Source organism: Nerophis ophidion, linkage group LG12, assembly GCF_033978795.1.
Source record: "Nerophis ophidion isolate RoL-2023_Sa linkage group LG12, RoL_Noph_v1.0, whole genome shotgun sequence".
Lineage (NCBI taxonomy): Eukaryota > Metazoa > Chordata > Actinopteri > Syngnathiformes > Syngnathidae > Nerophis > Nerophis ophidion.
The window spans coordinates 12,880,738-12,907,199 of NC_084622.1; the positions used below are offsets into that span (position 1 = coordinate 12,880,738).

The 26,462-nt window shown below is 39.2% G+C and overlaps 1 protein-coding gene across 2 annotated transcripts in view; it reads left to right on the forward strand.

Moving 5' to 3' along the window:
• fbln1 (fibulin 1) overlaps window positions 1-26,462 on the forward strand; it is a 222,697-nt gene that overhangs the window by 132,228 nt on the left and 64,007 nt on the right. Inside the window, exons 10-16 of one of the 2 annotated variants that reach the window (XM_061916855.1) lie at window positions 400-543; window positions 616-741; window positions 806-931; window positions 5,214-5,333; window positions 5,411-5,542; window positions 5,672-5,795; window positions 11,238-21,370. In XM_061916855.1, coding sequence (XP_061772839.1) covers window positions 400-543; window positions 616-741; window positions 806-931; window positions 5,214-5,333; window positions 5,411-5,542; window positions 5,672-5,795; window positions 11,238-11,619 — 1,154 coding nt within the window. In that variant the 3' untranslated portion in view covers window positions 11,620-21,370. Of the gene's footprint in view, window positions 1-399; window positions 544-615; window positions 742-805; window positions 932-5,213; window positions 5,334-5,410; window positions 5,543-5,671; window positions 5,796-11,237; window positions 21,371-26,462 lie in introns of those variants that run through there. The other variant, XM_061916854.1, reaches the window with a different exon arrangement.

A 26,462-nucleotide genomic window follows, 5' to 3' on the forward strand; every position in this document is an offset into this window, starting at 1 on the left:
CTGAAGAAACAAGTCCCATGTCAGATTAGCAACACATTTAGCTGATCTGCACCAATTTTGTGGTGAAAAATTAAAGCAGAAGCTTGTGGATAGCTTTAAAAAAAAGTGCCTTATTGCAGTGAAACTTGCCAAGGGACATGTAAGCAAATATTAACATTGCTGTATGTATACTTTTGACCCTCACATTTTCAGTAGAGCCATGATAAATTCAAAAAAGAAGCAAACTTCATGAATGTTTTTTGTGAGCAACAAGTATGTGCTCCAATCACAAAAAAATAAGAGTTGTAGAAATGATTGGAAACTCAAGACAGCCTTGAATGACATGTTCTTCACAAGTGTATGTAAACTTTCGACCAGGACTGCATTAATCATGTGTGTGTGTGTGTGTGTGTGTTCCAGATATCAACGAGTGTGTGAGCCAGACGGGTCCGTGCCAAAGAGGTCAGCTGTGCATCAACACCGCCGGCTCGTACGTCTGCCGGAAGAACTCGGTCAACTGTGGGCGGGGCTACCACCTCAACGAGGAAGGCACACGCTGTGTCGGTACGTCCCCAAGCGTGCGCACCCACAGATTGATAACGATTGATACATATTTTGTTGTTGTTGGCTCTCCAGACATCGACGAGTGCAAAGGCCCCGATCAGGTGTGCTCGGGTCACGGCTGCGTCAACACCATGGGCTCCTACCACTGCGAGTGTGACGGCGGCTACAACTTCAACAGCATCAGTCGCCTCTGCGAGGGTAAGTAGAAGAGGGTGGCGGCGTGTGTGACACCGCACTTACCACCGTTGACGTCGTGTTGTAGATATCAACGAATGCAGGCACTACCCCGGACGCCTGTGCGCTCACAAGTGCGACAACACACCTGGATCCTACAAGTGCAGCTGCACCACCGGCTTCAAGCTGGCACGGGACGGCAGGAACTGTGAAGGTAATGAAACATATTCCTTCTCCTCTCGTTTGAAATCAGCGGTATGCTGCCTCGCGGTTCCACGAATGCACACGTCGGAGTAGCCAGGCGTACAGAGTTGTACAAAAGGTTTAAGGTTTTTAAACACACTCATCAGAGACTTTTCAGTCTCTTGCCAAACTTCCTCCTCCTCCGGTTTCCGGCCGGTACTGTTAAAGACAACAGGTGATTATATAACTTGTACCACCTGGGAAATCTAATCACCTGTTCAGCTGTGTCTCACAGCCGGCATTGCCACGCCTCCGTCCTCAGCACCATGGACAGAGGCGGGGACCTCCACCCCTGCAGGCAGCGCTGGCCACATCTCCCTCCACGATGGTCTTTGTAACAAAACTATATAAATGTTAGATCCGCTCGACATCCATTGCTTTCGGTCCCCTAGAGGGGGGGGGGAGGTTGCCCACTTCTGAGGTCCTCTCCAAGGTTTCTCATAGTCAGCATTGTCACTGGCGTCCCACTGGATGTGAATTCTCCCTGCCCACTGGGTGTGAGTTTTCCTTGCCCTTTTGTGGGTTCTTCCGAGGATGTCGTAGTCGTAATGGTTTGTACAGTGCTTTGAGACATTTGTGATTTAGGGCTATATAAATAAACATTGATTGATTGATTGATTGATTGATTGAATGCAAATGTCATGAATTACGTTATTTTATTAGGTAGCATTTTATAAACTAGCACATTTTCTGAACACATTTTCTGTGTGTGCGTATATATACAAACCCCGTTTCCATATGAGTTGGGAAATTGTGTTAGATGTAAATATAAACGGAATACAATGATTTGCAAATCTTTTTCAACCCATATTCAATTGAATGCACTACAAAGATAAGATATTTGATAATCAAACTCATAAACTTAATTTTTTTTTTTGCAAATAATAATTAACTTAGAATTTCATGGCTACAACACGTGCCAAAGTAGTTGGGAAAGGGCATGTTCACCACTGTGTTACATCACCTTTTCTTTTAACAACACTCAATAAACATTTGGTAACTGAGGAAACTAATTGTTGAAGCTTTGAAAGTGGAATTCTTTCCCTTCTTGTTTTATGTAGAGCTTCAGTCGTTCAACAGTACGGGGTCTCCGCTGTTGTATTTTACGCTTCATAATGCGCCACACATTTTCGATGGGAGACAGGTCTGGACTGCAGGCGGGCCAGGAAAATACCCGCACTCTTTTACTACGAAACCACACTGTGGCTTTTCATTGTCTTGCTGAAATAAGCAGGGGCGTCCATGATAACGTTGCTTGGATGACAACATATGTTGTTCCAAAACCTGTATGGACCTTTCAGCATTAATGGTGCCTTCACAGATGTGTAAGTTACCCATGCCCTGGGCACTAGTGCACCCCCATACCATCACAGATGCTGGCTTTTGAACTTTGCGCCTATAACAATCCGGATGGTTATTTTCCTCTTTGTTCCGGAGGACACCACGTCCACAGTTTCAAAATATAATTTGAAATGTGGACTCGTCAGACCACAGAACACTTTTCCACTTTGCATCCGTCCATCATAGATGATCTCGGGCCCAGTGAAGCCGGCGGTGTTTCTGGGTGTTGTTGATAAATGGGTTTGGCTTTGCATAGTAGAGTTTTAACTTGCACTTACAGATGAAGCGACCAACTGTAGTTACTGACAGTGGTTTTATGAAGTGTTCTTGAGCCCATGTGGTGATACAATGGATGTCTGCTAACTTTTTGCAACTCAACGCCAAAAAAACGGAAATGCTGATTATCGGTCCTGCTAGACACCGACCTCTATTTAATAATACAACTCTAACATTTGACAACCAAATAATTAAACAAGGTGACACGGTAAAGAATCTGGGTATTATCTTCGACCCAACTCTCTCCTTTGAGGCACACATTAAAAGCGTTACTAAAACGGCCTTCTTTCATCTCCGTAATATCGCTAAAATTCGCTCCATTCTGTCCACTAAAGACGCTGAGATCATTATCCATGCGTTTGTTACGTCTCGTCTCGACTACTGTAACGTATTATTTTCGGGTCTCCCCATGTCTAGCATTAAAAGATTACAGTTGGTACAAAATGCGGCTGCTAGACTTTTGACAAGAACAAGAAAGTTTGATCACATTACGCCTGTACTGGCTCACCTGCACTGGCTTCCTGTGCACTTAAGATGTGACTTTAAGGTTTTACTACTTACGTATAAAATACTACACGGTCTAGCTCCATCCATTCTTGCCGATTGTATTATACCATATGTCCCGGCAAGAAATCTGCGTTCAAAGGACTCCGGCTTATTAGTGATTCCCAAAGCCCAAAAAAAGTCTGCGGGCTATAGAGCGTTTTCATTTCGGGCTCCAGTACTCTGGAATGCCCTCCCGGTAACAGTTCGAGATGCCACCTCAGTAGAAGCATTTAAGTCTCACCTTAAAACTCATTTGTATACTCTAGCCTTTAAATAGACTCCCTTTTTAGACCAGTTGATCTGCCGTTTCTTTTCTTTTTCTTCTATGTCCCACTCTCCCTTGTGGAGGGGGTCCGGTCCGATCCGGTGGCCATGTACTGCTTGCCTGTGTATCGGCTGGGGACATCTCTGCGCTGCTGATCCGCCTCCGCCTGTGATGGTTTCCTGCTGGCTCCGCTGTGAACAGGACTCTCGCTGCTGTGTTGGATCCGCTTTGGACTGGACTCTCGCGACTGTGTTGGATCCATTGTGGATTGAACTCTCACAGTATCATGTTAGACCCGCTCGACATCCATTGCTTTCCTCCTCTCTAAGGTTCTCATAGTCATCATTGTCACCGACGTCCCACTGGGTGTGAGTTTTCCTTGCCCTTATGTGGGCCTACCGAGGATGTCGTAGTGGTTTGTGCAGCCCTTTGAGACACTAGTGATTTAGGGCTATATAAGTAAACATTGATTGATTGATTGATTTACACACTGATGTCGGTTTTTGATGCAGTACCGCGTGAGGGATCAAAGGTTCGTAATATCATCGCTTACATGTAGTGATTTCTCCAGATTCTCTGAACCTGTTGATGATTTTACAGACCGTAGATGGTAAAATCCCAAAATTTCTTGCAATTGCTCGTTGAGAAATGTTGTTCTAAAACTGTTCGACAATTTGCTCACAAAGTAGTGACCCTCACCCCATCTTTGTTTGTGAATTACCTAGCATTTCATGGAAGCTGCTTTTATACCCAATCATGGCACCCACCTGTTCCCAATTAGCGTGAACACCTGTGGGATGTTCCAAATAAATGTTTGATGAGCATTCCTCAACTTTATCAGTATTTTTTGCCACCTTTCCCAGCTTCTTTGTCACGTGTTGTTGGCATCATTTATATATATATATATGTATGTATGTATAATATATATGTATATATATATATGTATGTATGTATAATATATATCTATATGTGTATATATATATATATATATATATATTTATATATACATATATGTATAAAGATCTGTATGTATATATTTATTTATATTTATATATACATATATGTATAAAGATCTGTATATATATATATATATATCTATATATATATATATATGTGTGTGTGTGTGTGTAAATTGTATATATGTTTCTCTCTCTCTATATATATGTATATATACAAGTATGTATGTATACATAAATATATGTGTGTATGTGTGTGTATTTACAGTATGTATGTATGTGTATATATTATATACATATGTATGTATATATGTATATTATATCCATATTTATATATATGTATTGTTGTATACATATATGTATTAATATATGTATATTTGTGTGTGTGTATATATGTATGTTTGTATATACATGTATATTTATGTATATATGTGTGTGTATATATGTATATTTAAATATGTATATGTATGTATGTATGTAAATATATATATACATATATATATATATATATATATATATATATATATATATATATATATTAACATTTGTTTTGCTACCTCCGCTTAGCATTACAGATTTGCTTCAAATATTCTGTATGCTGCTTGTGTACAGGCAATAATATGTCAACAAATGATGTTTAATTTGAATTCAATTTCATCCCATTTTTATTTTGATTTGAATCGGTACAATCATCTCATACATATTTAATGTACAAAATCCTGTTTTATTTTCTCTCCCCCCCAAAAATCTGCTGCTTCATGTTTACCAGCAGATGGCGCCAGTGTACCACTGCACTACTTGTACCACAGTTTGAGAATCAAAGAACCTTTCCAGTCCACTCATGCAGGATTGTATCGACATCTGTGCAGATCTCAACGAGTGTGAAAGCAACCCGTGCAGTCAGGAATGCGCCAACGTGTACGGCTCCTACCAGTGCTACTGTCGCCGTGGCTACCAGCTCAGCGACATCGATGGAGTGACGTGTGAAGGTGGTGCTTTGCTTTGGTCAATCAAGCACGTTGCTCAACAAGAAACGCCTTTTTTTTTGCTCCGATCCCGCGTGCAGATATCGACGAATGCGCTCTTCCCACCGGCGGCCACATCTGCTCCTACCGGTGCCACAACACTCCTGGAAACTTCCACTGCTCCTGTCCTCTCAGCGGCTACACTTTGGCGCCCAACGGCCGCAGCTGCCAAGGTATAGAACGCCTTCAGGGGCTAGGATGCATGTTCAGGTTCCTTGTTAGTGGTTGTAGTTTTCTACATCCGTGCATTATTTTTATTGTACTCCGGCCTTGCTTCCCAATAATATTCTCCATCCTCCCAGATGTTGATGAATGTGTGACCGCGACGCACACCTGCTTGGAAAACCAGAGATGCTTCAACGTGCAGGGGGGATTCCGCTGTCTGTCCTTTGAATGTCCCGCCAACTACCGCCGCGTCAGCGAAACGTAAGCGTCCTACTTTTTACTTTGTTATGTCGCTTTGGGAGCCACAGATCAGAACCTATAAAACGGGGGAGTCCAAACGTTTACCAGAATGCAAAAAACCCCCAAAAAACAGTCCTACATACAGTGGGGCAAAAAAGTATTTAGATAGGATAGGATAGGTCTTTATTGTCATTGCACAAGTACAACGAAACTTTGTTTTCAGCACAAACCTGTTCAAGATTAGACAAACAAACAGTGTACAGCGTTACAGAACGAGAACGCTGATGGGTCGCCATAAGGCGCCCCGTAAAAGATGGGAAAAAGGTCAACGCTGGGGAAGGATGAGTAAAAAAATACAATCTAGACTGGGCTCCTAAGGGGGCCCAGTCTGGAGTGGGAAAAAAACCCTCCATAGCAAAGCACATATACATATTACAACATACATCTCGAGATATCGAGCAACAGAGGGAAGGTAATTCAAGGTCATGGTGGTAGGCCGCAGCTCTAAGGCGCTGACTATCCATTTATCACCCCTACGGGATTTGCATCGAGGGCGTTGGGTTGCGGGGGGTGGGTGTATGTGTGGCGTATATTTTAGTCCAAAGTCAACAACAACAGGTGTGTGTCCATGAAGGACAAAAAGGGAGTTGTCTTCGCTGCACTGTCCTTCGGGAGAGTCTCGAAGCCAGGGAAACAATCCAACAATCCAAATTAGAATGATTTGTACGCGAGTGAAAATAAAATTTGCTTTTCACTCTAATTTGTCTATTACTGGTCCTCAAACTTGAAGGGTAGACAGTCCGATGTAATCCACAGTTCTTCCCGCATCCACCAATCATTTGTGGCAGCTTTGGGGTACTTTGAAGACAGTCCTACATACAGTGGGGCAAAAAAGTATTTAGTCAGGATAGGATAGGATAGGTCTTTATTGTCATTGCACAAGTACAACGAAACTTTGTTTTCAGCACAAACCCGTTCAAGATTAGACAAACAAACAGTGTACAGGGTTACAGAACGAGAACGCTGATGGGCGCCATAAGGCGCCCCGTAAAAGATGGGAAAAAGGTCAACGCTGGGGAAGGATGAGTAAAAAAATACAATCTAGACTGGGCTAATAAGGGGGCCCAGTCTGGAGTGGGGAAAAAACCCTCCATAGCAAAGCACATATACATATTACAACATACATCTCGAGATATCGAGCAACAGAGGGAAGGTAGTTCAAGGTCATGGTGGTAGGCCGCAGCTCTAAGGCGCTGACTATCCATTCATCACCCCTACGGGATTTGCATCGAGGGCGTTGGGTCGCGGGGGGTGGGTGTATGTGTGGCGTATATTTTAGTCCAAAGTCAACAACAACAGGTGTGTGTCCATGAGAGACAAAAAGGGAGTTGTGTTCGCTGCACTGTCCTTCGGGAGAGTCTCAAAGCCAGGGAAACAATCCAACAATCCAAATTAGACTGATTTGTACGCGAGTGAAAATAAAATTTGCTTTTCACTCTAATTTGTCTATTACTGGTCCTCAAACCTGAAGGGTAGACAGTCCGATGTAATCCACAGTTCTTCCCGCATCCACCAATCATTTGTGGCAGCTTTGGGGTACTTTGAAGCCAGTCCTACATACAGTGGGGCAAAAAAGTATTTAGTCAGGATAGGATAGGATAAGTCTTTATTGTCATTGCACAAGTACAACAAAACTTTTTTTTCAGCACAAATCTGTTCAAGATTAGACAAACAAACAGTGTACAGGGTTACAGAACAAGAACGCTGATGGGTCGCCATAAGGCACCCCGTAAATGATGGGAAAAAGGTAAACACTGGGGAAGGATGACTAAAAAAATACAATTTAGACTGGGCTCCTAAGGGGGCCCAGTCTGGAGTGGGAAAAAAAAACATTCATAGCAAAGCACATATACATATTACAACATACATCTCGAGATATCTAGCAACAGAGGGAAGGTAGTTCAAGGTCATGGTGGTAGGTCGCAGCTCTAAGGTGATGACTATCCATTCATCACCCCTACGGGATTTGCATCGAGGGCGTTGGGTTGGGGGGGGGGGGGGGGGGGGGGGGGCTTGTGTATGTGTGGCGTATATTTTAGTCCAAAGTCAACAACAGGTGTGTGTCCATGAGAGACAAAAAGGGAGTTTTGTCTTCGCTGCACTGTCCTACGGGAGAGTCTCGAAGCCAGGGAAACAATCCAACAATCCAAATTAGAATGTTTTGTACGCGAGTGAAAATAAAATTTGCTTTTCACTCTAAATTGTCTATGACTGGTCCTAAAAACCTGCGGGGTAGACAGTCCGATGTAATCCACAGTTCTTCCCGCATCCTCCAATCATTTGTGGCAGCTTTGGGGTACTTTGAAGACAGTCCTACATACAGTGGGGCAAAAAAGCATTTAGTCAGGGTAGGATAGGATAGGATAGGTCTTTATTGTCATTGCACAAGTACAACGAAACCTTGTTTTCAGCACAAACCTGTTCAAGATTAGACAAACAAACAGTGTACAGGGTTACAGAACGAGAACGCTGATGGGCGCCATAAGGCGCCCCGTAAAAGATGGGAAAAAGGTCAACGCTGGGGAAGGATGAGTAAAAAAATACAATCTAGACTGGGCTAATAAGGGGGCCCAGTCTGGAGTGGGGAAAAAACCCTCCATAGCAAAGCACATATACATATTACAACATACATCTCGAGATATCTAGCAACAGAGGGAAGGTAGTTCAAGGTCATGGTGGTAGGTCGCAGCTCTCAGGCGCTGACCATCCATTCATCACCCCTACGGGATTTGCATTGAGGGCGTTGGGTTGAGGGGGGGGGGGGGGTATGTGTGGCGTATATTTTAGTCCAAAGTCAACAACAACAGGTGTGTGTCCATGAGAGACAAAAAGGGAGTTGTCTTCGCTGCACCGTCCTTCGGGAGAGTCTCGAAGCCAGGGAAACAATCCAACAATCCAAATTAGAATGATTTGTATGCGAGTGAAAATAAAATTTGCTTTTCACTCTAAATTGTCTGTGACTGGTCCTCAAACCTGCGGGGTAGACAGTCCGATCTAATCCACAGTTCTTCCCGCATCCTCCAATCATTTGTGGCAGCTTTGGGGTACTTTGACGACAGTCCTACATACAGTGGGGCAAAAAAGTATTTAGTCAGGATAGGATAGGATAGGTCTTTATTGTTATTGCACAAGTACAACGAAACTTTGTTTTCAGCACAAACCTGTTCAAGATTAGACAAACAAACAGTGTACAGGGTTACAGAACAAGAACGCTGATGGGTCGCCATAAGGCGCCCCGTAAAAGATGGGAAAAAGGTCAACGCTGGGGAAGGATGAGTAAAAAATACAATCTAGACTGGGCTCCTAAGGGGGCCCAGTCTGGAGTGGGAAAAAAAAACATCCATAGCAAAGCACATATACATATTACAACATACATCTCGAGATATCTAGCAACAGAGGGAAGGTAGTTCAAGGTCATGGTGGAAGGCCGCAGCTCCAAGGCGCTGACTATCCATTCATCACTCCTACGGGATTTGCATCGAGGGCGTTGGGTTGGGGGGGGGGGTGTATGTGTGGCGTATATTTTTTTGTGGATTTTGGTGTGTGTGTGTGTGTGAGCCCGTAGTTGTGTCTTCGCTTCACTGTCCCTCAGGAGAGTCTCGAAGCCAGGGATACAATCCAAGTTAGAATGATTTGTATGCGAGTGAAAATAAAATTTCCCTTTCACTCTAAATTGTCTATGACTGGTCCTCAATCCTGCGGGGTAGACAGTCCGATCTAATCCACAGTTCTTCCCGCATCCTCCAATCATTTGCGGCAGCTTTGGGGTACTTTGAAGACTGCCAGCAACTTCCGATTTGTCGACAAACCAGAGCATCGCTTACTTCAATCAGCAGATGTCCTGTTGTCATAATTCCGAATAGGTGGATATCTTCACGTCCTCGACAGAAAAGGGTCGCCAGGCACGCGGCACTCCTTCTCCCAAAAGTCCGTGGTGAGTCCAGCAACAACCGCATCGTCACGATAGCAGGTTCCCGCAAACCCAAGATCTTGTCAATTTTGTTGAGGCCAGTTAAATAGTTCCAATGTTTAGATTTGGAGAGCAGTGCAAAGAGGCAACAAGAAAGTTAAGACAAAACAAAGAAGCAAGCAGGAGAGATAAGGGAGAGGAAAGGGGAACGTCCACCCTCGATGAGTGCCAGAGAGAAAAGCCACTGATTGTGCAAGTGTTCCCACTTAAAATGATGACAGAGGTCTGTAGTTTTCATCATAGGTACACTTCAACTGTGAGAGACAGAATGTGAAAAAAAAATCTAGGAATTTTAAAGAATTTATTTGTAAATTATGGTGGAAAATAAGTATTTGGTCAACCATTCAAAGCCCTCACTGATGGAAGGAGGTTTTGGCTCAAAATCTCACGATACATGGCCCCATTCATTCTTTCCTTAACACGGATCAGTCGTCCTGTCCCCTTAGCAGAAAAACAGCCCCAAAGCATGATGTTTCCACCCCCATGCTTCACAGTAGGTATGGTGTTCATGGGATGCAACTCAGTATTCTTCTTCCTCCAAACACGACGAGTTGAGTTTATCCCAAAATGGATACATGGATGAGGATTGGGAGAATGTCATGTGGTCAGATGAAACCAAAATAGAAGCTGTGTTTGTATGGCTAAAGGCTAAAAGCTTCCCACCTCCATCTTTCTACTTTGACTTCTCCATTATTAATTGAACAAATTGCAAAAGATTCAGCAACATAGATGTCCAGAATACTGTGTAATTATGGGATTAAAGCAGACTACTTATAGCTGGGATCGGGCTGGAAATTAATGTCCGCTACAACCCGAGACGTTACGCGCACGCGTCATCATACTTCGCGGGAAAGTTAAAATTGCAATTTAGTAAACTAAAAAGGCCGTGTTGGCATGTGTTGCAATGTTAATATTTCATCATTGATATATAAACTATCAGACTGCGTGGTGGGTAGTAGTGGGTTTTTAACAGACACACCTCTTAATTTACAACAAAAATGCTGTCATGGATAAATATAATACACATTAAGTGTATCTGTCAAAGATAGTGGCCACCTTATTGACCGTGTGAGCAGCTTTGATTGCTCCAATTGTAGTTGAAGAGTAATCTGTTAAACTTGTCAAGTTTGTTAGTGAGGTGGTTCCATTCCTTTATGGCTTGGTTTGTAGACCAGCGGGCGGGTGGCACGAGGCTCTGCATGTTGAGTCAGAAGACAAACTCTGGCATGTTTTTAGTGACGGACAAATATTGAGAGTCTGCATGAGCCCGCCCGGAATCCCCTTTCAGGTGCCAGGCTGCCCTCCACTGCATGCCATGCACGGCACAGTTGTATTGATATGGTTTCTCTTTCTCTTTCTGCTTGTGTTCTGTCCTGACACCCCCTCACCCCCACACCCCCCACTCCCACTCCCCTCTCTCTCTCTCTTCGCAGTCGATGTGAACGCTTGCTTTGCAATGAGTCTGTCGAGTGCCCGGCCATGCCGCTGAGAATAACCTACTACTACCTCACCTTCCCCACCAACATCCCCGTCTTCACCAACATCTTCCGCATGGGCCCCTCCCACACGGTGCCGGGCGACGAGGTGGACATCGCCATCACGTCGGGCGACCAGGGCGGCTTCTTCAAGGCGGAGCGGGTGGCCAACGGCGGCGTCATGTCCGTGGCCAGGCTCATCGCCGGCCCGCGGGACTTTGATCTGTCGGTGGAACTCAGCCTGCGTCGCTACGGCACGCTCAGCACGTACTTGGCCAAGGTCATGGTGTTTGTCATGCAGGACGAGCCGCCCGTCGCTTATAACCCTCTTCTGGAATAAATCCGAGGGGCCGCTAGCCATGTGTTATCTTTCCTGCACACGGTCGTGGCGTGAACGCACTCAAACACGGCGTGAGACTCGAGTCGTAGGATTACCTAAAAAAGTCATAAAGTGACAAGAAAAAGTTAGCATTAAATAAAAAAAGAATAAAGTTTTCGTGTCACGTGAATAAAGAAATCACGTGATGTTGGAAAAAAATAAGGATGAATCTGCGATTTTATGAACCTACGTCAGAAAATTATAAAAAAATATGTCATTGTACTAATGTATTTTTCGGAGTATACAGTAAGTCGCTCCAGAGTACCGTATTTCCTTGAATTGCCGCCGGGGCGCTAATTATTTTAAAACCTCTTCTCACTCCGGCACTTACCAAAGACATGGGGTAAATTTAGGCCTGCGCTTATAAATTTGAGTGTGATGTAAGGATACCATCATGAAAAGCACATTTAATAAAAAAAAAACGTTGTTATGGTCTTACTTTTACTTATAAATGAAGTCCATGCGCAGCTCCTTCTGGTCAAAAGCATCGATAACTTGTTTATAGAAGTCTTCCTTATCTTTCTTCAGTTTTAAAAGTCTGTCTCGATGGAGATCTTCCTTTATAACCTGCTTCGATTGAAAGTCCAGTTTAGAAAACTTTTTTATTTTAGATATGTAATCCTCCATGTTAAAAGTGCAAGCGAGAGGAAAAAATAAAACGATCGCTGCCCACTCTTGCTGCCTGTTGTCACTTCTTCTGCAGCCGAGTAGTCGCAAGAAGGATCACTAGTGCCCTCTACCACCAGGAGGCGGGAGTCATTTAATGACTCATATTTGACACACGCAGCTACGGTATATTAATAAAACATAGCTGCTTACTGTTCTTTTTAGCATATTCAATAGCTTGGACCTTAAATCCTACTGAATAGCTCTTAATCTTCTTCCCTTTATGCGATTTCAAATTATTGAAATCAGCCTCCTCCATTTTGAAAATGATGACAGGTGAAGTGTCACTCGTAACGTGACGAGTTTCACCCGGTGGAAATTCTAGGCATATGCTAATTATTTGGCGAAACGAGTTTGACCCGGTGGATATTCTAGACATGCGCTAATAAAAATATTAGTAATTCTAGGCAGGCGCATACATACTATATACCCAGCGGCAATTCAAGGAAATACGGCAATAAAGAAGGAAAGAAACATATATAAATCGCACTGGAGTATAAGTCGCAATTTTGGGGGAAATTTATTTGATAAAACCTAACACCAAGAATAGACAATTGAAAGGCAATTTAAAATAAATAAAGAATAGTGAACAACAGGCTGAATAAGTGTACGTTATATGAGGCATAAATAACCAACTGAGAAGGTGCCTGGTATGTTAACGTAACATATTATGGTAAGAGTCATTCAAATAACTATAACATATAGAACATGCGTTTACCAAACAATTCGTCACTCCTAATCGTGTAAATCCCATGAAATCTTATACGTCTAGTCTCTTACGGGAATAAGCTAAATAATATTTTTTGATATTTTACGGTAATGTGTTAATAATTTCACACATAAGTCGCTCCTGAGTATAAGTCGTACCCCTTGCCAAACAATGAAAAAAACAGCGACTTGTATCCGAAAAATACAGTAGATCAGGGGTAGGGAACCTATGACTCTCGAGCCAGATGTGGCTCTTTTGATGACCGCATCTGGCTCTCAGATAAATCTTAGCTGACGTTGCTCAACACGATAAGTAATGAATAATTCCGCTGGTAATCACAGTGTCAAAAATAACGTTCAAAATACAAAACATTCTCATGCATTTTAATCCATCCCTCCATCCGTTTCTATCACACCTCTTCAAGAATTCGCATTAATGGTCAAAATGTTGTTTATTATTGGTTAACTTCAGATTAACAATGTTATTAAAAAAGAATAAGAGATGCACATTTTAGTTGTTGTAATCACGGAAAGTCCAAATCCAAAATCAGGCTTTGGTCCACATCCTGAAATAAAGCTCTGCCGGCTACAAGAACGTTATCATGTTGTGTTTCTAAAGCAAGTAGCTTTAACCTAGCATGCTGTAGCTGTTCAAATGTGAGCCTAATGTTAGCACCTTAGCTCACAAAGCTATGTTAGTAATGCTAAATGCCACCTTGTTGTAATGGGTTAGGTTACTTTATTTGTTATGGTTGAAGGAGGGAGTTGTGACGGCACAGAACCACGAGGGGGCAATATTGCTCTCTCTCTCTCGCGATATATATATATATATATATATATATATATATATATATACATATATATATATATATATATATAATAACAAGGCCTAGGGTTACGAGAATGAAAATGTTAATAAAAGTTTGAAAAAAAAGTCAAGCAAGTACCAATATTTTTTTTTAAAACAAAGTAGATCCCCGCATATTTGTGCTTTGACATTTGCACGCCCACATATTTCTTTTATGCTTTCAATTGTAAATACTTATTGTTAACAGGAAGCATTTTGATGGCGCTATCTGCAGGACAAAATAAAAAGTGTCATTTAGCAGAAAAATGCGTTTAAAAGACCTAATGTATGAATAGAATAGAATAAAAATGGACATTATTGTCATTATATTAGATAGATAGTACTTTTTTAAATCCTTCAGGAGAGTTCCTTACAGGACGGGGTGGTATAGCTCGGTTGGTAGAGTGGCAGTGCCAGCAACTTGAGGGTTCCAGGTTCGATCCCCGCTTCTGCCGTTGTGTCCTTGGGCAAGACGCTTTACCCAGTGCCACCCACTTTGCTTTAAATGGAACTTAAATATTGGCTTTCACTATATAAAAGCGCTTTGAGTCACTAGAGAAAAGCGCTATATAAATATAATTCACTTCTTCCTTCAGGAAGATTCAAATGTATTTGCAATGAAAATTGTATGCAAAATATGAACAACTGAGTGTTAAATGCAAATAATATATTATTTGCATTTAACGGGATTAAAGACTCCAACTTAAGGTGCAGTAGTGGAAACAAATATGGAATAAAAATAAATCACATAAGTAATAAAGATGAAATTTAAGAATTGAAATAAACAGACTACTATCCAATAAAAGCAATAAGCAATCCTGTGCAATATACAAAAAACTGTGCAATATACAGATTATGTTTTATATCCCGTACAACTGAATTTAAAAGCACATTATACGATTTAGAATAAAAAACATATGATATGGACACATTAAAAAAAAACACTGTGCCGCGGCACACTAGTGTACCATGAGATACAGTCTGGTGTGCCGTGGGAGATTATCTAATTTCATCTTTTTGGGTTAAAAATATTTTTTGTAAAGCAGTAATTTTAGTCTGCAAATTATGTGTTATTGTTGAGTGTCTGTGCTGTCTAGAGCTGGGCAGAGTAACCGTGTAATACTCTTCCATATCAGTAGGTGGCAACCGGTAGCTAAAATGCTTTGTAGATGTGGGAAACAGCGGGAGGCAGGGTGCAGGTAAAAAAGGTGTCTAATTCTTAAACCAAAAATAAACAAAAGATGAAGGCCCCTAAGAAAAGGCATTGAAGCTTAGGGAAGGCTATGCAGAACCAAACTAAAACTGAACTGGCTGCAAAGTAAACAAAAACGGGATGCTGGACGACAGCAAAGACTTACTGTGGAGCAAACACAAAGTACATCCGAACATGGCATGACAATCAACAATGTCCACACAAAGAAGGATAAAAACAACTGAAATATTCTTGATTGCTAAAACAAAGTAGGTGCAGGGAATATCGCTCAAAGGAAGATATGAAACTACTACAGGAAAATACCAAAAAAAGAGAAAAGGCCACCAAAACCGTGGGTGATTCTCTAATTTCACCTATTTGGGTTAAAAATATTTTTTGCAAAGCAATAGTTATAGTCTGCAAATGATGTGTTGTTGTTGAGTGTCGGTGCTGTCTGGAGCTCGGCAGAGTAACCGTGTAATACTCTTCCATATCAGTAGGTGGCAGCCGGTAGCTAATTGCTTTGTAGATGTGGGAAACAGCGGGAGGCAGGGTGCAGGTAAAAATGTGTTTCATGCTTAAACCAAAAAGTGATAAGTCCGCAAAGAAAAGGCAGTGAGCCTTAGGGAAGGCTATGCAGAACCAAACTAAAACTGAACTGGCTGTAAAGTAAAGAAAAACAGAATGCTGGACGACAGCAAAGACTTAAGCGTGTGGAGGACAGATGGCGTCCACAAAGTACATCTGAACATGATATGACAATCAACAATTTCCCCACGAAGAAGGATAAAAACAAGTGAAATATTCTTGATTGCTAAAACAAAGTAGATGCTCAAAGGAAGACATGAAACTGCTACAGGAAAATACAGAAAAAATAAAAAAAGCCACCAAAATAGGAGCGCAAGACAAGAAGTAAAACACTACACAGGAAAACAGCAAACAACTCTAAATAAATGACAATACACCTACTTTGAGACAAGAGCTATATTGATGCATGCTTGCTTATGCTTTAAATTCATATCCAACAATTGCGACTTTTTACTGTCCACTGAGTTTCGTTTTTTAATGATTTCTGCTGGTGGTGTGTCTGCATTTTTTCAACGCAAAAAGTGTGCTTTGGCTCAAAAAAGGTTGAAAAATGCTGGTCTAAAATTTCGATTATAAACATTATAAAAGCATTTTAGAGGTTTTTATGACTGTTTTTTTTTAGCAAAATTTTGAGTCAACATCTATGAATAGGTGGGATTTACTGTATTACTATAATAACGTGCTAATGGTAAAAAAAATATATTCTAAGAGAATAAACTTTTAATTTAATAGAGATGAGGGTGTAGAATTACACAAAGTTGTGATATGAGAAATGTGCAGGAAAAAAGTGGTATACTACTAAAAAAGTGGTATTTTTGATGGTCTAAACTTTAGCATTATAAAGGCATTTTAGAGGTTTTTATGTTTTTTTTTAGCAAAATTTCGAGTCAACAGCTACGAATAGGTAGGCCTGCGAGGAGATGGCGACTTGTCCAGGGTGTACTTCGCCTTCCGCCCGATTGTAGCTGAGATCGGCTCCAGTGCCCCCCGATTGCCCCAAAAGGGAATAAGCGGTAGAAAAATGGATGGATGGATGGAGCTACGAATAAGTGGGATTTACTTTAATTCTATAATAACTTGTTAAATGGTAAAAAAAAATGGAGAATAAACTTTTAATTTAATAGAAATAAGTGTGTAGAATCACACAAAGTTGTGTTATGAGAAATGTGCAGGAAAAAAATGGTATACCACTAAAAAAAAAATATGTTTTTGATAGTCTAAACTTTAGATTCTAAACATTATAAAAGCATTTTAGAGGTTTCTATGGGTGTTTTTTTTTAAGCAACATTTTGTGTCAACGTCTACAAAAAGGTGGAATTTATTGTATTTCTATAGTAACGTGTTAATGGTAAAAAATAGAGAATAAACGTTTAATTTAATAGAGATAAGGGTGTAGAATCACACAAAGTTGTGATATGAGAAATGTGCAGGAAAAAAGTGGTATTTTTTGATAGTCTAAACTTTAGATTCCAAACATTATAAAAAGCATTTTAAAGGTTTTTATGGGTGTTTTTTTTTAGCTAAATTTTGAGTCAACATCTACGAATAGGTGGGATTTACTGTATTTTTATAATAACGTGTTAATGGTAAAAAATAGAGAATTAACTTTTAATTTAATAGAGATAAATGTGTGGAATCACACAAAGTTGTGATATGAGAAATGTGCAGGAAAAATTGGTATTTTTTGATGGTCTAAACTTTAGATTCTAAACATTATTCAAGCATTTTAGAGGTTTTTATGGGTGTTTTTTTTAGCAAAATTTTGATTCAACATCTTCAAAAAGGTGGGATTTATTGTATTTCTATAGTAACGTGTTAAATGGTAAAAAAAATAGAGAATAAACTTTTAATTTAATAGAAATAAGGGTGTAGAATCTCACAAAATTGTGATATGAGAAATGTGCAGGAAAAAAGTGATATTTTTTCATAGTCTAAACTTTAGATTCGAAACATTATAAAAGCATTTTAGAGGTTTTAATTGGTGTTTTTTTTAGTAAAATTTTGAGTCAACATCTACGAGTAGTTGGGATGTACTGTATTTCTTTAATAACGTGTTAAATGGTAAAAAAAGAAAACAAACTTTTAATTTAATAGAGATGAGGGTGTAGAATCACACAAAATTGTGATATGATAAATGTGCAAGAAAAAAGTGGTATACTACTAAAAAAGAGGTGTTTTTTGATAGTTTAAACTTAAGATTCTAAACATAAAGGAATTTTAGAGGTTTTTATGGGTGTTTTTCAGCAAAAGTTTGAGTCAACATCTACGAATAGGTGGGATTTATTGTCTTTTTATAATAACGTGTTAATGGTAAACGATAATAGAGAATACACTTTTAATTTAATAGAGATAAGGGTGTAGAATCACACAAAGTTGTGATATGAGAAATGTGCAGGAAAAAAGTGGTATACTACTAAAAAAGTGGTATACTACTAAAAAAGTGGTACTTTTTGATAGTCTAAACTTTAGATTGTAAACATTATAAAAGCATTTTTGAAGTTTTTATGGGTCTTTTTTTTTTAGCAACATTTTGAGTCAACATCTACAAAAAGGTGGGATTTATTGTATTTCTATAATAACGTGTTAATGGTAAAAAAGATAGAGGATAAACTTTTAATTTAATAGAAATAAGGGTGTAGAAACACACAAAGTTGTGGTATGAGAAATGTCCCGGAAAAAAGTGGTATTTTTTGATAGTCTAAACTTTAGATCTTATACATTGTAAAAGCATTTTAGAGGTTTCTATGGGTTTTTTTTTTTTTAGCAAAATTTTGAGTCAACATCTACAAAAAGGTGGGATTTATTGTATTTCTATAATAACGTGTTAATGGTAAAAATAGAGAATAAACTTTTAATTTAATAGAGATAAAGGTGTAGAAACACACAAAGTTGTGATATGAGAAATGTGCAGGAAAAAAGTGGTATTTTTTGATAGTCTAAACTTTAGATCTTATACATTGTAAAAGCATTTTAGAGGTTTTTATGTTTTGTTTTTTTTTTAGCAAAATTTTGAGTCAACATCTACAAAAAGGTGGGATTTATTTTATTTCTATAATAACGTGTTAATGGTAAAAATAGAGAATAAACTTTTAATTTAATAGAAATAAGTGTGTAGAATCACACAAAGTTGTGTTATGAGAAATGTGCAGGAAAAAAATGGTATACCACTAAAAAAAAAATATGTTTTTGATAGTCTAAACTTTAGATTCTAAACATTATAAAAGCATTTTAGAGGTTTTTATGGGTGTTTTTTTTTAAGCAACATTTTGTGTCAACGTCTACAAAAAGGTGGAATTTATTGTATTTCTATAGTAACGTGTTAATGGTAAAAAATAGAGAATAAACGTTTAATTTAATAGAGATAAGGGTGTAGAATCACACAAAGTTGTGATATGAGAAATGTGCAGGAAAAAAGTGGTATTTTTTGATAGTCTAAACTTTAGATTCCAAACATTATAAAAAGCATTTTAAAGGTTTTTATGGGTGTTTTTTTTAGCTAAATTTTGAGTCAACATCTACGAATAGGTGGGATTTACTGTATTTTTATAATAACGTGTTAATGGTAAAAAATAGAGAATTAACTTTTAATTTAATAGAGATAAATGTGTGGAATCACACAAAGTTGTGATATGAGAAATGTGCAGGAAAAATTGGTATTTTTTGATTGTCTAAACTTTAGAATCTAAACATTGTAAAAGCATTTTAGAGGTTTTTATGGGTGTTTTTTTTTTCAGTAAAATTTTGGGTCAACATCTACAAGTAGTTGGGATTTATTGTATTTCTTTAATAACGTGTTAAATGGTAAAAAAAATAGAGAATAAACTTTTAATTTAATAGAAATAAGGGTGTAGAATCACACAAAGTTGTGATATGAGAAATGTGCAGGAAAAAAGTGATATTTTTTCATAGTCTAAACTTTTGGTTCGAAACATTATAAAAGCATTTTAGAGGTTTTAATGGGTGTTTTTTTTAGTAAAATTTTGAGTCAACATCTACAAGTAGTTGGGATTTATTGTATTTCTTTAAAAACGTGTTAAATGGTAAAAAAAAAAAGAGAACAAATTTTAATTTAATAGAGATGAGGGTGTAGAATCACACAAAATTGTGATATGAGAAATGTGCAAGAAAAAAGTGGTATACTACTAAAAAAGAGGTATTTTTTGATAGTCTAAACTTAAGATTCTAAACATAAAGGAATTTTAGAGGTTTTTATGGGTGTTTTTCAGCAAAAGTTTGAGTCAACATCTACGAATAGGTGGGATTCATTGTCCTTCTATAATAACGTGTTAATGGTAAACGATAATAGAGAATACACTTTTAATTTAATAGAAATAAGGGTGTAGAATCACACAAAGTTGTGATATGAGAAATGTTCAGGAAAAAAGTGGTATACTACTAAAAAAGTGGTAATTTTTGATAGTCTAAACTTTAGATTGTAAACATTATAAAAGCATTTTTGAAGTTTTATGGGTCTTTTTTTTTTAGCAAAATTTTGTGTCAATGTCTACAAAAAGGTGGGATTTATTGTATTTCTATAGTAACGTGTTAATGGTAAAAAATAGAGAATAAACTTTTAATTTATTGGGGTAAGGGTGTAGAAAAACACAAAGTTGTGATAAGAGAAATGTGCAGGAAAAAAGTGGTATTTTTTGTTAGTCTAAACTTTAGATTCTAAACATTACAAAAGCATTTTAGAGGTTTTTATGGGTGTTTTTTTTTTTTTTTAGCAAAATTTTGAGTCAACATCTACAAAAAGGTGGGATTTAATGTATTTGTATAATAACGTGTTAATGGTAAAAAATAGAGAATAAACTTTTAATTTAATAGAGATAAGGGTGTAGAAAAACACAAAATTGTGATATGAGAAATGTGCAGGAAAAAAGTGGTATTTTTTGATAGTCTAAACTTTAGATTCTAAACATTATAAAAGCATTTTAGAGGTTTTTATGGGTGTTTTTCTTAGCAAAATTTTGAGTCAACATCTACAAATAGGTGGAATTTACTGTATTTGTATAATAACATGTTAATGGTGAAAAAATAGACAATTAACTTTTAATTTAATAGAGATAAATGGGTAGAATCACACAAAGTTGTGATATGAGAAATGTCTGAATGTCATTTTGTGTGAATAGTCACGTTTAACAGGAATAAAGTTGTGCGAGGGATCTCGAAATTGACGAGAAAACTGAACAATTTTTGAATATTTTACAAAAATAATCATTATACAAAAGTGATAACTACACTGCACATGTGTGGTAAGTTGTGATCAATTAGAATAGTCCTCATTTTGTTCATATTTACCCCCAAAAAAGACACTTAATTTAAAATGTCAGAAAAAGTTACTGTTTTATTAAGATACAGTTTTATCATTTGAATAAACTTGCGTATTGATGGGGGAAAAAATGTCATAACACTACAAAAAGTCATTTTACAGGAATATTTTATGATAATAAAAGAAGCCAACATTTTTATGCGTATATATTTTTACCAAAAGACATGGTGTGCATGTGCAGCCTCCCCTGCAAGGAAGATAACTCTGCTGCTTTTCTTTAGTGGCCGCTAGGTAGCGCAACAGGTCAGGGTAATCCCTCCATGATTTGCAACATGGAGTACTTGGATAGTTAGTTGCTTGCATGTGATGATTTATTCTGCTTGATGCTTTGTGTGTTGGCTGAGCACTTTTCCAATAAAAGAGGAATAAGGCAGGCAAAGTACGCTCCTTCCTGGTGACGCATTTTCAAATGAAACACAAGCCAGTTATTCCAAAAAACTGAACACATTCAAAACCGAATCTTGTTGTGTTTTAAGATAATTGATATAAAAATTCAACCCCAGAGTCGTGTATGTTCCAACCTTCACAAACACACTCAAATAAATACTCGTAGTTAGGGTTTGGTGCGTACCTCGTTTTTTTTTACAGACGGTTAAATTAGGATTTTATTTCCAGTGCAAGAAAGTCCCTCGCAGTTTTTTAATAGTTCCAGCTTTGATTAATACACATGTCGCAAACAGGAGACTTCAGAGTAGGAATACCATCTATGATCATCTTAATTCTGCATGGATGCTCAATAACGGACGCCTTGTGAAAAAAGTAGCAGTTTGTTTTGTACAATGAGTTGGGAAATTGTGTTCGATGTAAATATAAACAGAATATAATTTTTTTTTTTACAAATCCTTTTCAACTCATATTCAGTTGAATGCACTACAAAGACAAGATATTTGATGTTCAAACTCATAAACTGTATTTTTTTTGCAAATAATAATTAACTTAGAATTTCATGGCTGCAACACGTGCCAAAGTAGTTGGGAAAGGGCATGTTCACCACTGTGTTACATCACCTTTTCTTTTACAACACTCAATAAACGTTTGGGAACTGAGGGAACTAATTGTTGAAGCTTTGAAAGCCGAATTCTTTCCCATTCTTGTTTTATGTAGAGCTTCAGTCGTTCAACAGTCCGGGGTCTCCGCTGTCGTATTTTACGCTTCATAATGCGCCACACATTTTCGATGGGAGACAGGTCTGGACAGCAGGCGGGCCAGGAAAGTACCCGCACTTTTTTTTTTACGAAGCCACGCTGTTGTAACACGTGCTGAATGTGGCTTGGCATTGTCTTGCTGAAATAAGCAGGGGTGTCCATGAAAAAGACAGCATATGTTGTTCCAAAACGTGTATGTACCTTTCAGCATTAATGGTGCCTTCACAGATGTGTAAGTTACCCATGCCTTTGGTACTAATACACCCCCATACCATCACAGATGCTGGCTTTTGAACTTTGCGTCAATAACAGTCTGGATGGTTCGCTTCCCCTTTGGTCCGGGTGACACAATGTCGAATATTTCCCCCCAAAATTAGAAATGTGGACTTGCCAAACCACAGAACACTATTCCACTTAGCATCAGTCCATCTTAGATGATCCCAGGCCCAGAGAAGCCGGCAGCGTTTCTGGATATTGTTGATAAATGGCTTTTGCTTTGCTTGGTAGAGCTTTAACTTGCACTTACAGATGTAGCGACGAACTGTATTTAGTGACAGTGGTTTTCTGAAGTGTTCCTGAGCCCAGGTGGTGATATCCTTTAGAGATTGATGTCGGTTTTTGATACAGTGCCGTCTGACGGATCGAAGGTCACGGTCATTCAATGTTGGGTTCCGGCCATGCCGCTTACGTGGAGTGATTTGTCCAGATTCTCTGAACCTTTTGATGATATTATGGACCGTAGATGTTGAAATCCCTAAATTTCTTGCAATTGCAGTTTGAGAAACGTTGTTCTTAAACTGTTTGACTATTTGCTCACGCAGTTGTGGACAAAGGGGTGTACCTCGCCCCATCCTTTCTTGTGAAAGACTGAGCATATTTTGGGAAGCTGTTTTTATACCCAATCATGGCACCCACCTGTTCCCAATTAGCCTGCACACCTGTGGGATGTTCCAAATAAGTGTTTGATGAGCATTCCTCAACTTTATCAGTATTTATTGCCACCTTTCCCAACTTCTTTGTCACGTGTTGCTGACATCAAATTCAAAAGTTAATGATTATTTGCAAAAAAAAAATGTTTATCAGTTTGAACATAAAATATGTTGTCTTTGTAGCATATTCAACTGTATATGGGTTGAATGTCGATTCAGATGTCTAATAACATCTGAATCGTTCACACTGCCGTCGCCTGGAGCCGTTGCCTTTTCTTTTTAATTTTTTTTAGTGCTTCACTCTAACTTTCCTCATCCACAAATCTTTCATCCTCGCTCATATTAATGGGGAACTTGTCGCTTTCTCTGTCCGAATTGCACTTGCTGCTGGTGGCCATGATTGTAAACAATGTTCAGATGTGAGGAGGCCTACAATCCGTGACGTCACACGCACATCGTCTGCTACTTCCGGTTTCATTAGCGACCAAAAGTTGCGAACTTTATCATCGATGTTCTCTACTAAATGCTTTCAGCAAAAATATGGCAATATCGCGAAATGATCAAGTATGACACATAGAATGGACCTGCTATCCCCGTTTAAATAAGAAAATCTCATTTCAGTAGGCCTTTAATATTTGCTTACATGTCCCTTGGCAAGTTTTACCGCAAAGAGTCGCTTTTGGTCGCCATCCACAAGCTTCTGCTTGAATTTTTGACCACAAAATTGGTGCAGTTCATCTAAATGAATTGCTTTTCTGACATGGACTTGTTTCTTCAGCATTGTCCACGGGACTTTCATTCTAGCCTGATTTAGCCATTCCTTTACCACTTTTGATGTGTGTTTTGTCAGGCTTATCCCTGACAGTTTGGTTATGTTTTAGTTTTTCATCTACGTTTGTCTTTGTTTCCTGTCAGTGCTTTTATTTTGGTTATTTCCTGCCCCCCCCTAAATTCTTTTTTTCCTCAGCTGCGGCTGATTGGCACCTGGCCACACCTGCTGTCAATCAGCCGGCTGCTATTCAAACTTGCTTTGTCCTCCAGTCAGGTGCTGGAGTGTCGTCCTTACTACTTGTCCTTGTCGCTGTCGTCATAGCGGTAAGCAGTTCCTAAAACCTATTCACAGTCTTTTGTTTTATGTTTTCCTGTTAGCTAGATATTGTTAGCCATTAGTTTTTTTTTTTTTTTTTTTTTTACAGTTTTTCTGTTTGCTGATTCCTGTTTTCACTTAGGCTATTCTTAGTTCCTGGTTTGTGTTTTACATTTATTTTGAACGTTAAATCATGTTTTCCTGGACAAAGATTGCCATCTCTGCATCTTGGGGTTCGTCACCAACACCTTGTGACATGTTTGGGGTCATTGTCCTGTTGGAACACCCAACTACTCCCAAGACCCAACCTCCGGGCTGATGATTTTAGCTTGTCCTGAAGAATTTGAAGCTAATCCTCCTTTTTCATTGTCCCATTTAAAGCAGCAGTTCTATTGGCAGCAAAACAGGCCCAGAGCATAATACTACCACCACCATGCTTGACGGTAGGGATTTTGTTCCTGCGATTTAAGGCCTCAACTTTTCTCCTCCAAACATATTGCTGGGTATTGTGGCCAAACAGCTACATTTTTGTTTCATCTGACCACGGAACTTTCCTCCAGAAGGACTTATCTTTGTCCATGTGATGTCAGATGAAACAAAAAATGAACTGTTTGGCCACGACCGTAACTACAAAAGGGAAGTAATGTAGGCTACCTGTGCTGCCCACTCAGAATGAATCGCATACCACTTTAACTAGAGCCCACAAAGAAGCCGAATGACTTGCATTAGATTGCTAAGTGCAAGTTCCACAATTTGTGGCTCAAGAACAAGGGTGTCAGACGTACGGCCCGAGGGCCGGATCAGGCCCGCAAACAGTTTTTATCCGGCCCACTTGAGGAGTTTGCTAAGTATAAAAATGAACTTGAAATGTTTGAATGAAAGAAACTGTTGTTCTAAATGTGTCCACTGGATGTCGCAATAGCAATTATTTGTATCTTTGTATGGACAAAATAAAGCACATGATGTTAGTGCACCAGTCGAGGAAAATGCTCAAACTACATGAATAACATCCTGTAATTCAATTTAATCTATGTTTCTATGTTTTATCTAGTGTTTTTTATGTTTTTATTTCTATTTTAATGCCTACATCATGGTACATCACACATGCATGCATCAGGGGTTGGAATTGCGGGTTGAATCACCAAAAATGATTCCCTGGCGCGTGCACCGCTGCTGCCCACTGCTCCCCTCACCTCCCAGGGGGTGAACAAGGGTGATGGGTCAAATGCAGAGGACACATTTCACCACATCTGGTGTGTGTGTGACATTCATTGGTACATTAACTTGAACTCATGAATACATACAACATGACACATCACACATGCACGCATACAACATGACACATCACACATGCACGCATACAACATGATGTATCACACTTGTATGCATACAACATTAAACATCACACTTGCATTCATACAACATGATACATCACACTTGTATGTATACAACATGATACATCATACATGCATGCATACAACATGATGCATCACAATTTCCAGTTTCTCCATTCAACATATTCAAAAAGAATATTCACAATATAGTCCATAACTAATAACAATAAAATAAATAAATAATACTGAAATGAATGGATGGGTGAGATAAATTCAGAATGTTTATCATGGTTCTTCTGTTACGATCCGCTGCCCGGATCGTTCCATTTTGTAGTTTTGTTCCTTCCTGTATCACATTCTGTAATTTGACCTCCTTATTTCTTGTTTTGCTCTGTCACCATGGTTGCATATTGTTTCCCCCTGCTACTCTCGGTTTACACACACCTGTTTTGCTAATCACCTGCCTTATTTAAGACCACCCCTTTCATTAGTTCATGCTCGGATCCTAGTTTGCTTTCACGCAACAGATGACGACTTGCTTTCCAAGTTAATACTCGCTAGCTCTGGCGCTGTGTTTTGTTTCCCCTAGCTTTCATGCTAGTAGTTTTTGTTTTCCCTTTTTGTGCCTTTGTGCCAAGTTTAGTGTTTCTGTTTGTTTTACGGATGCGCGGATAGGCAAATATATCATCCGCAGCCGCAGAACCAAAGTCGTCATCCACCCGCCGTGCACCCGAACCAACATTTAATCAGGACCGTACCTGCCCGCCAACCGCCCGCTGAAATACATCAGAGGTCGGCCGCCTTTACCACTCACAGAGCTATGGACGGCGTGGCACAGTGGGAGAGTGGCCGTGCGCAACCCGAGTGTCCCTGGTTCAAATCCCACCTAGTACCAACCTCGTCACGTCCGTTTTGTCCTGAGCAAGACACTTCACCCTTGCTCCTGATGGGTGCTGGTTGGCGCCTTGCATGGCAG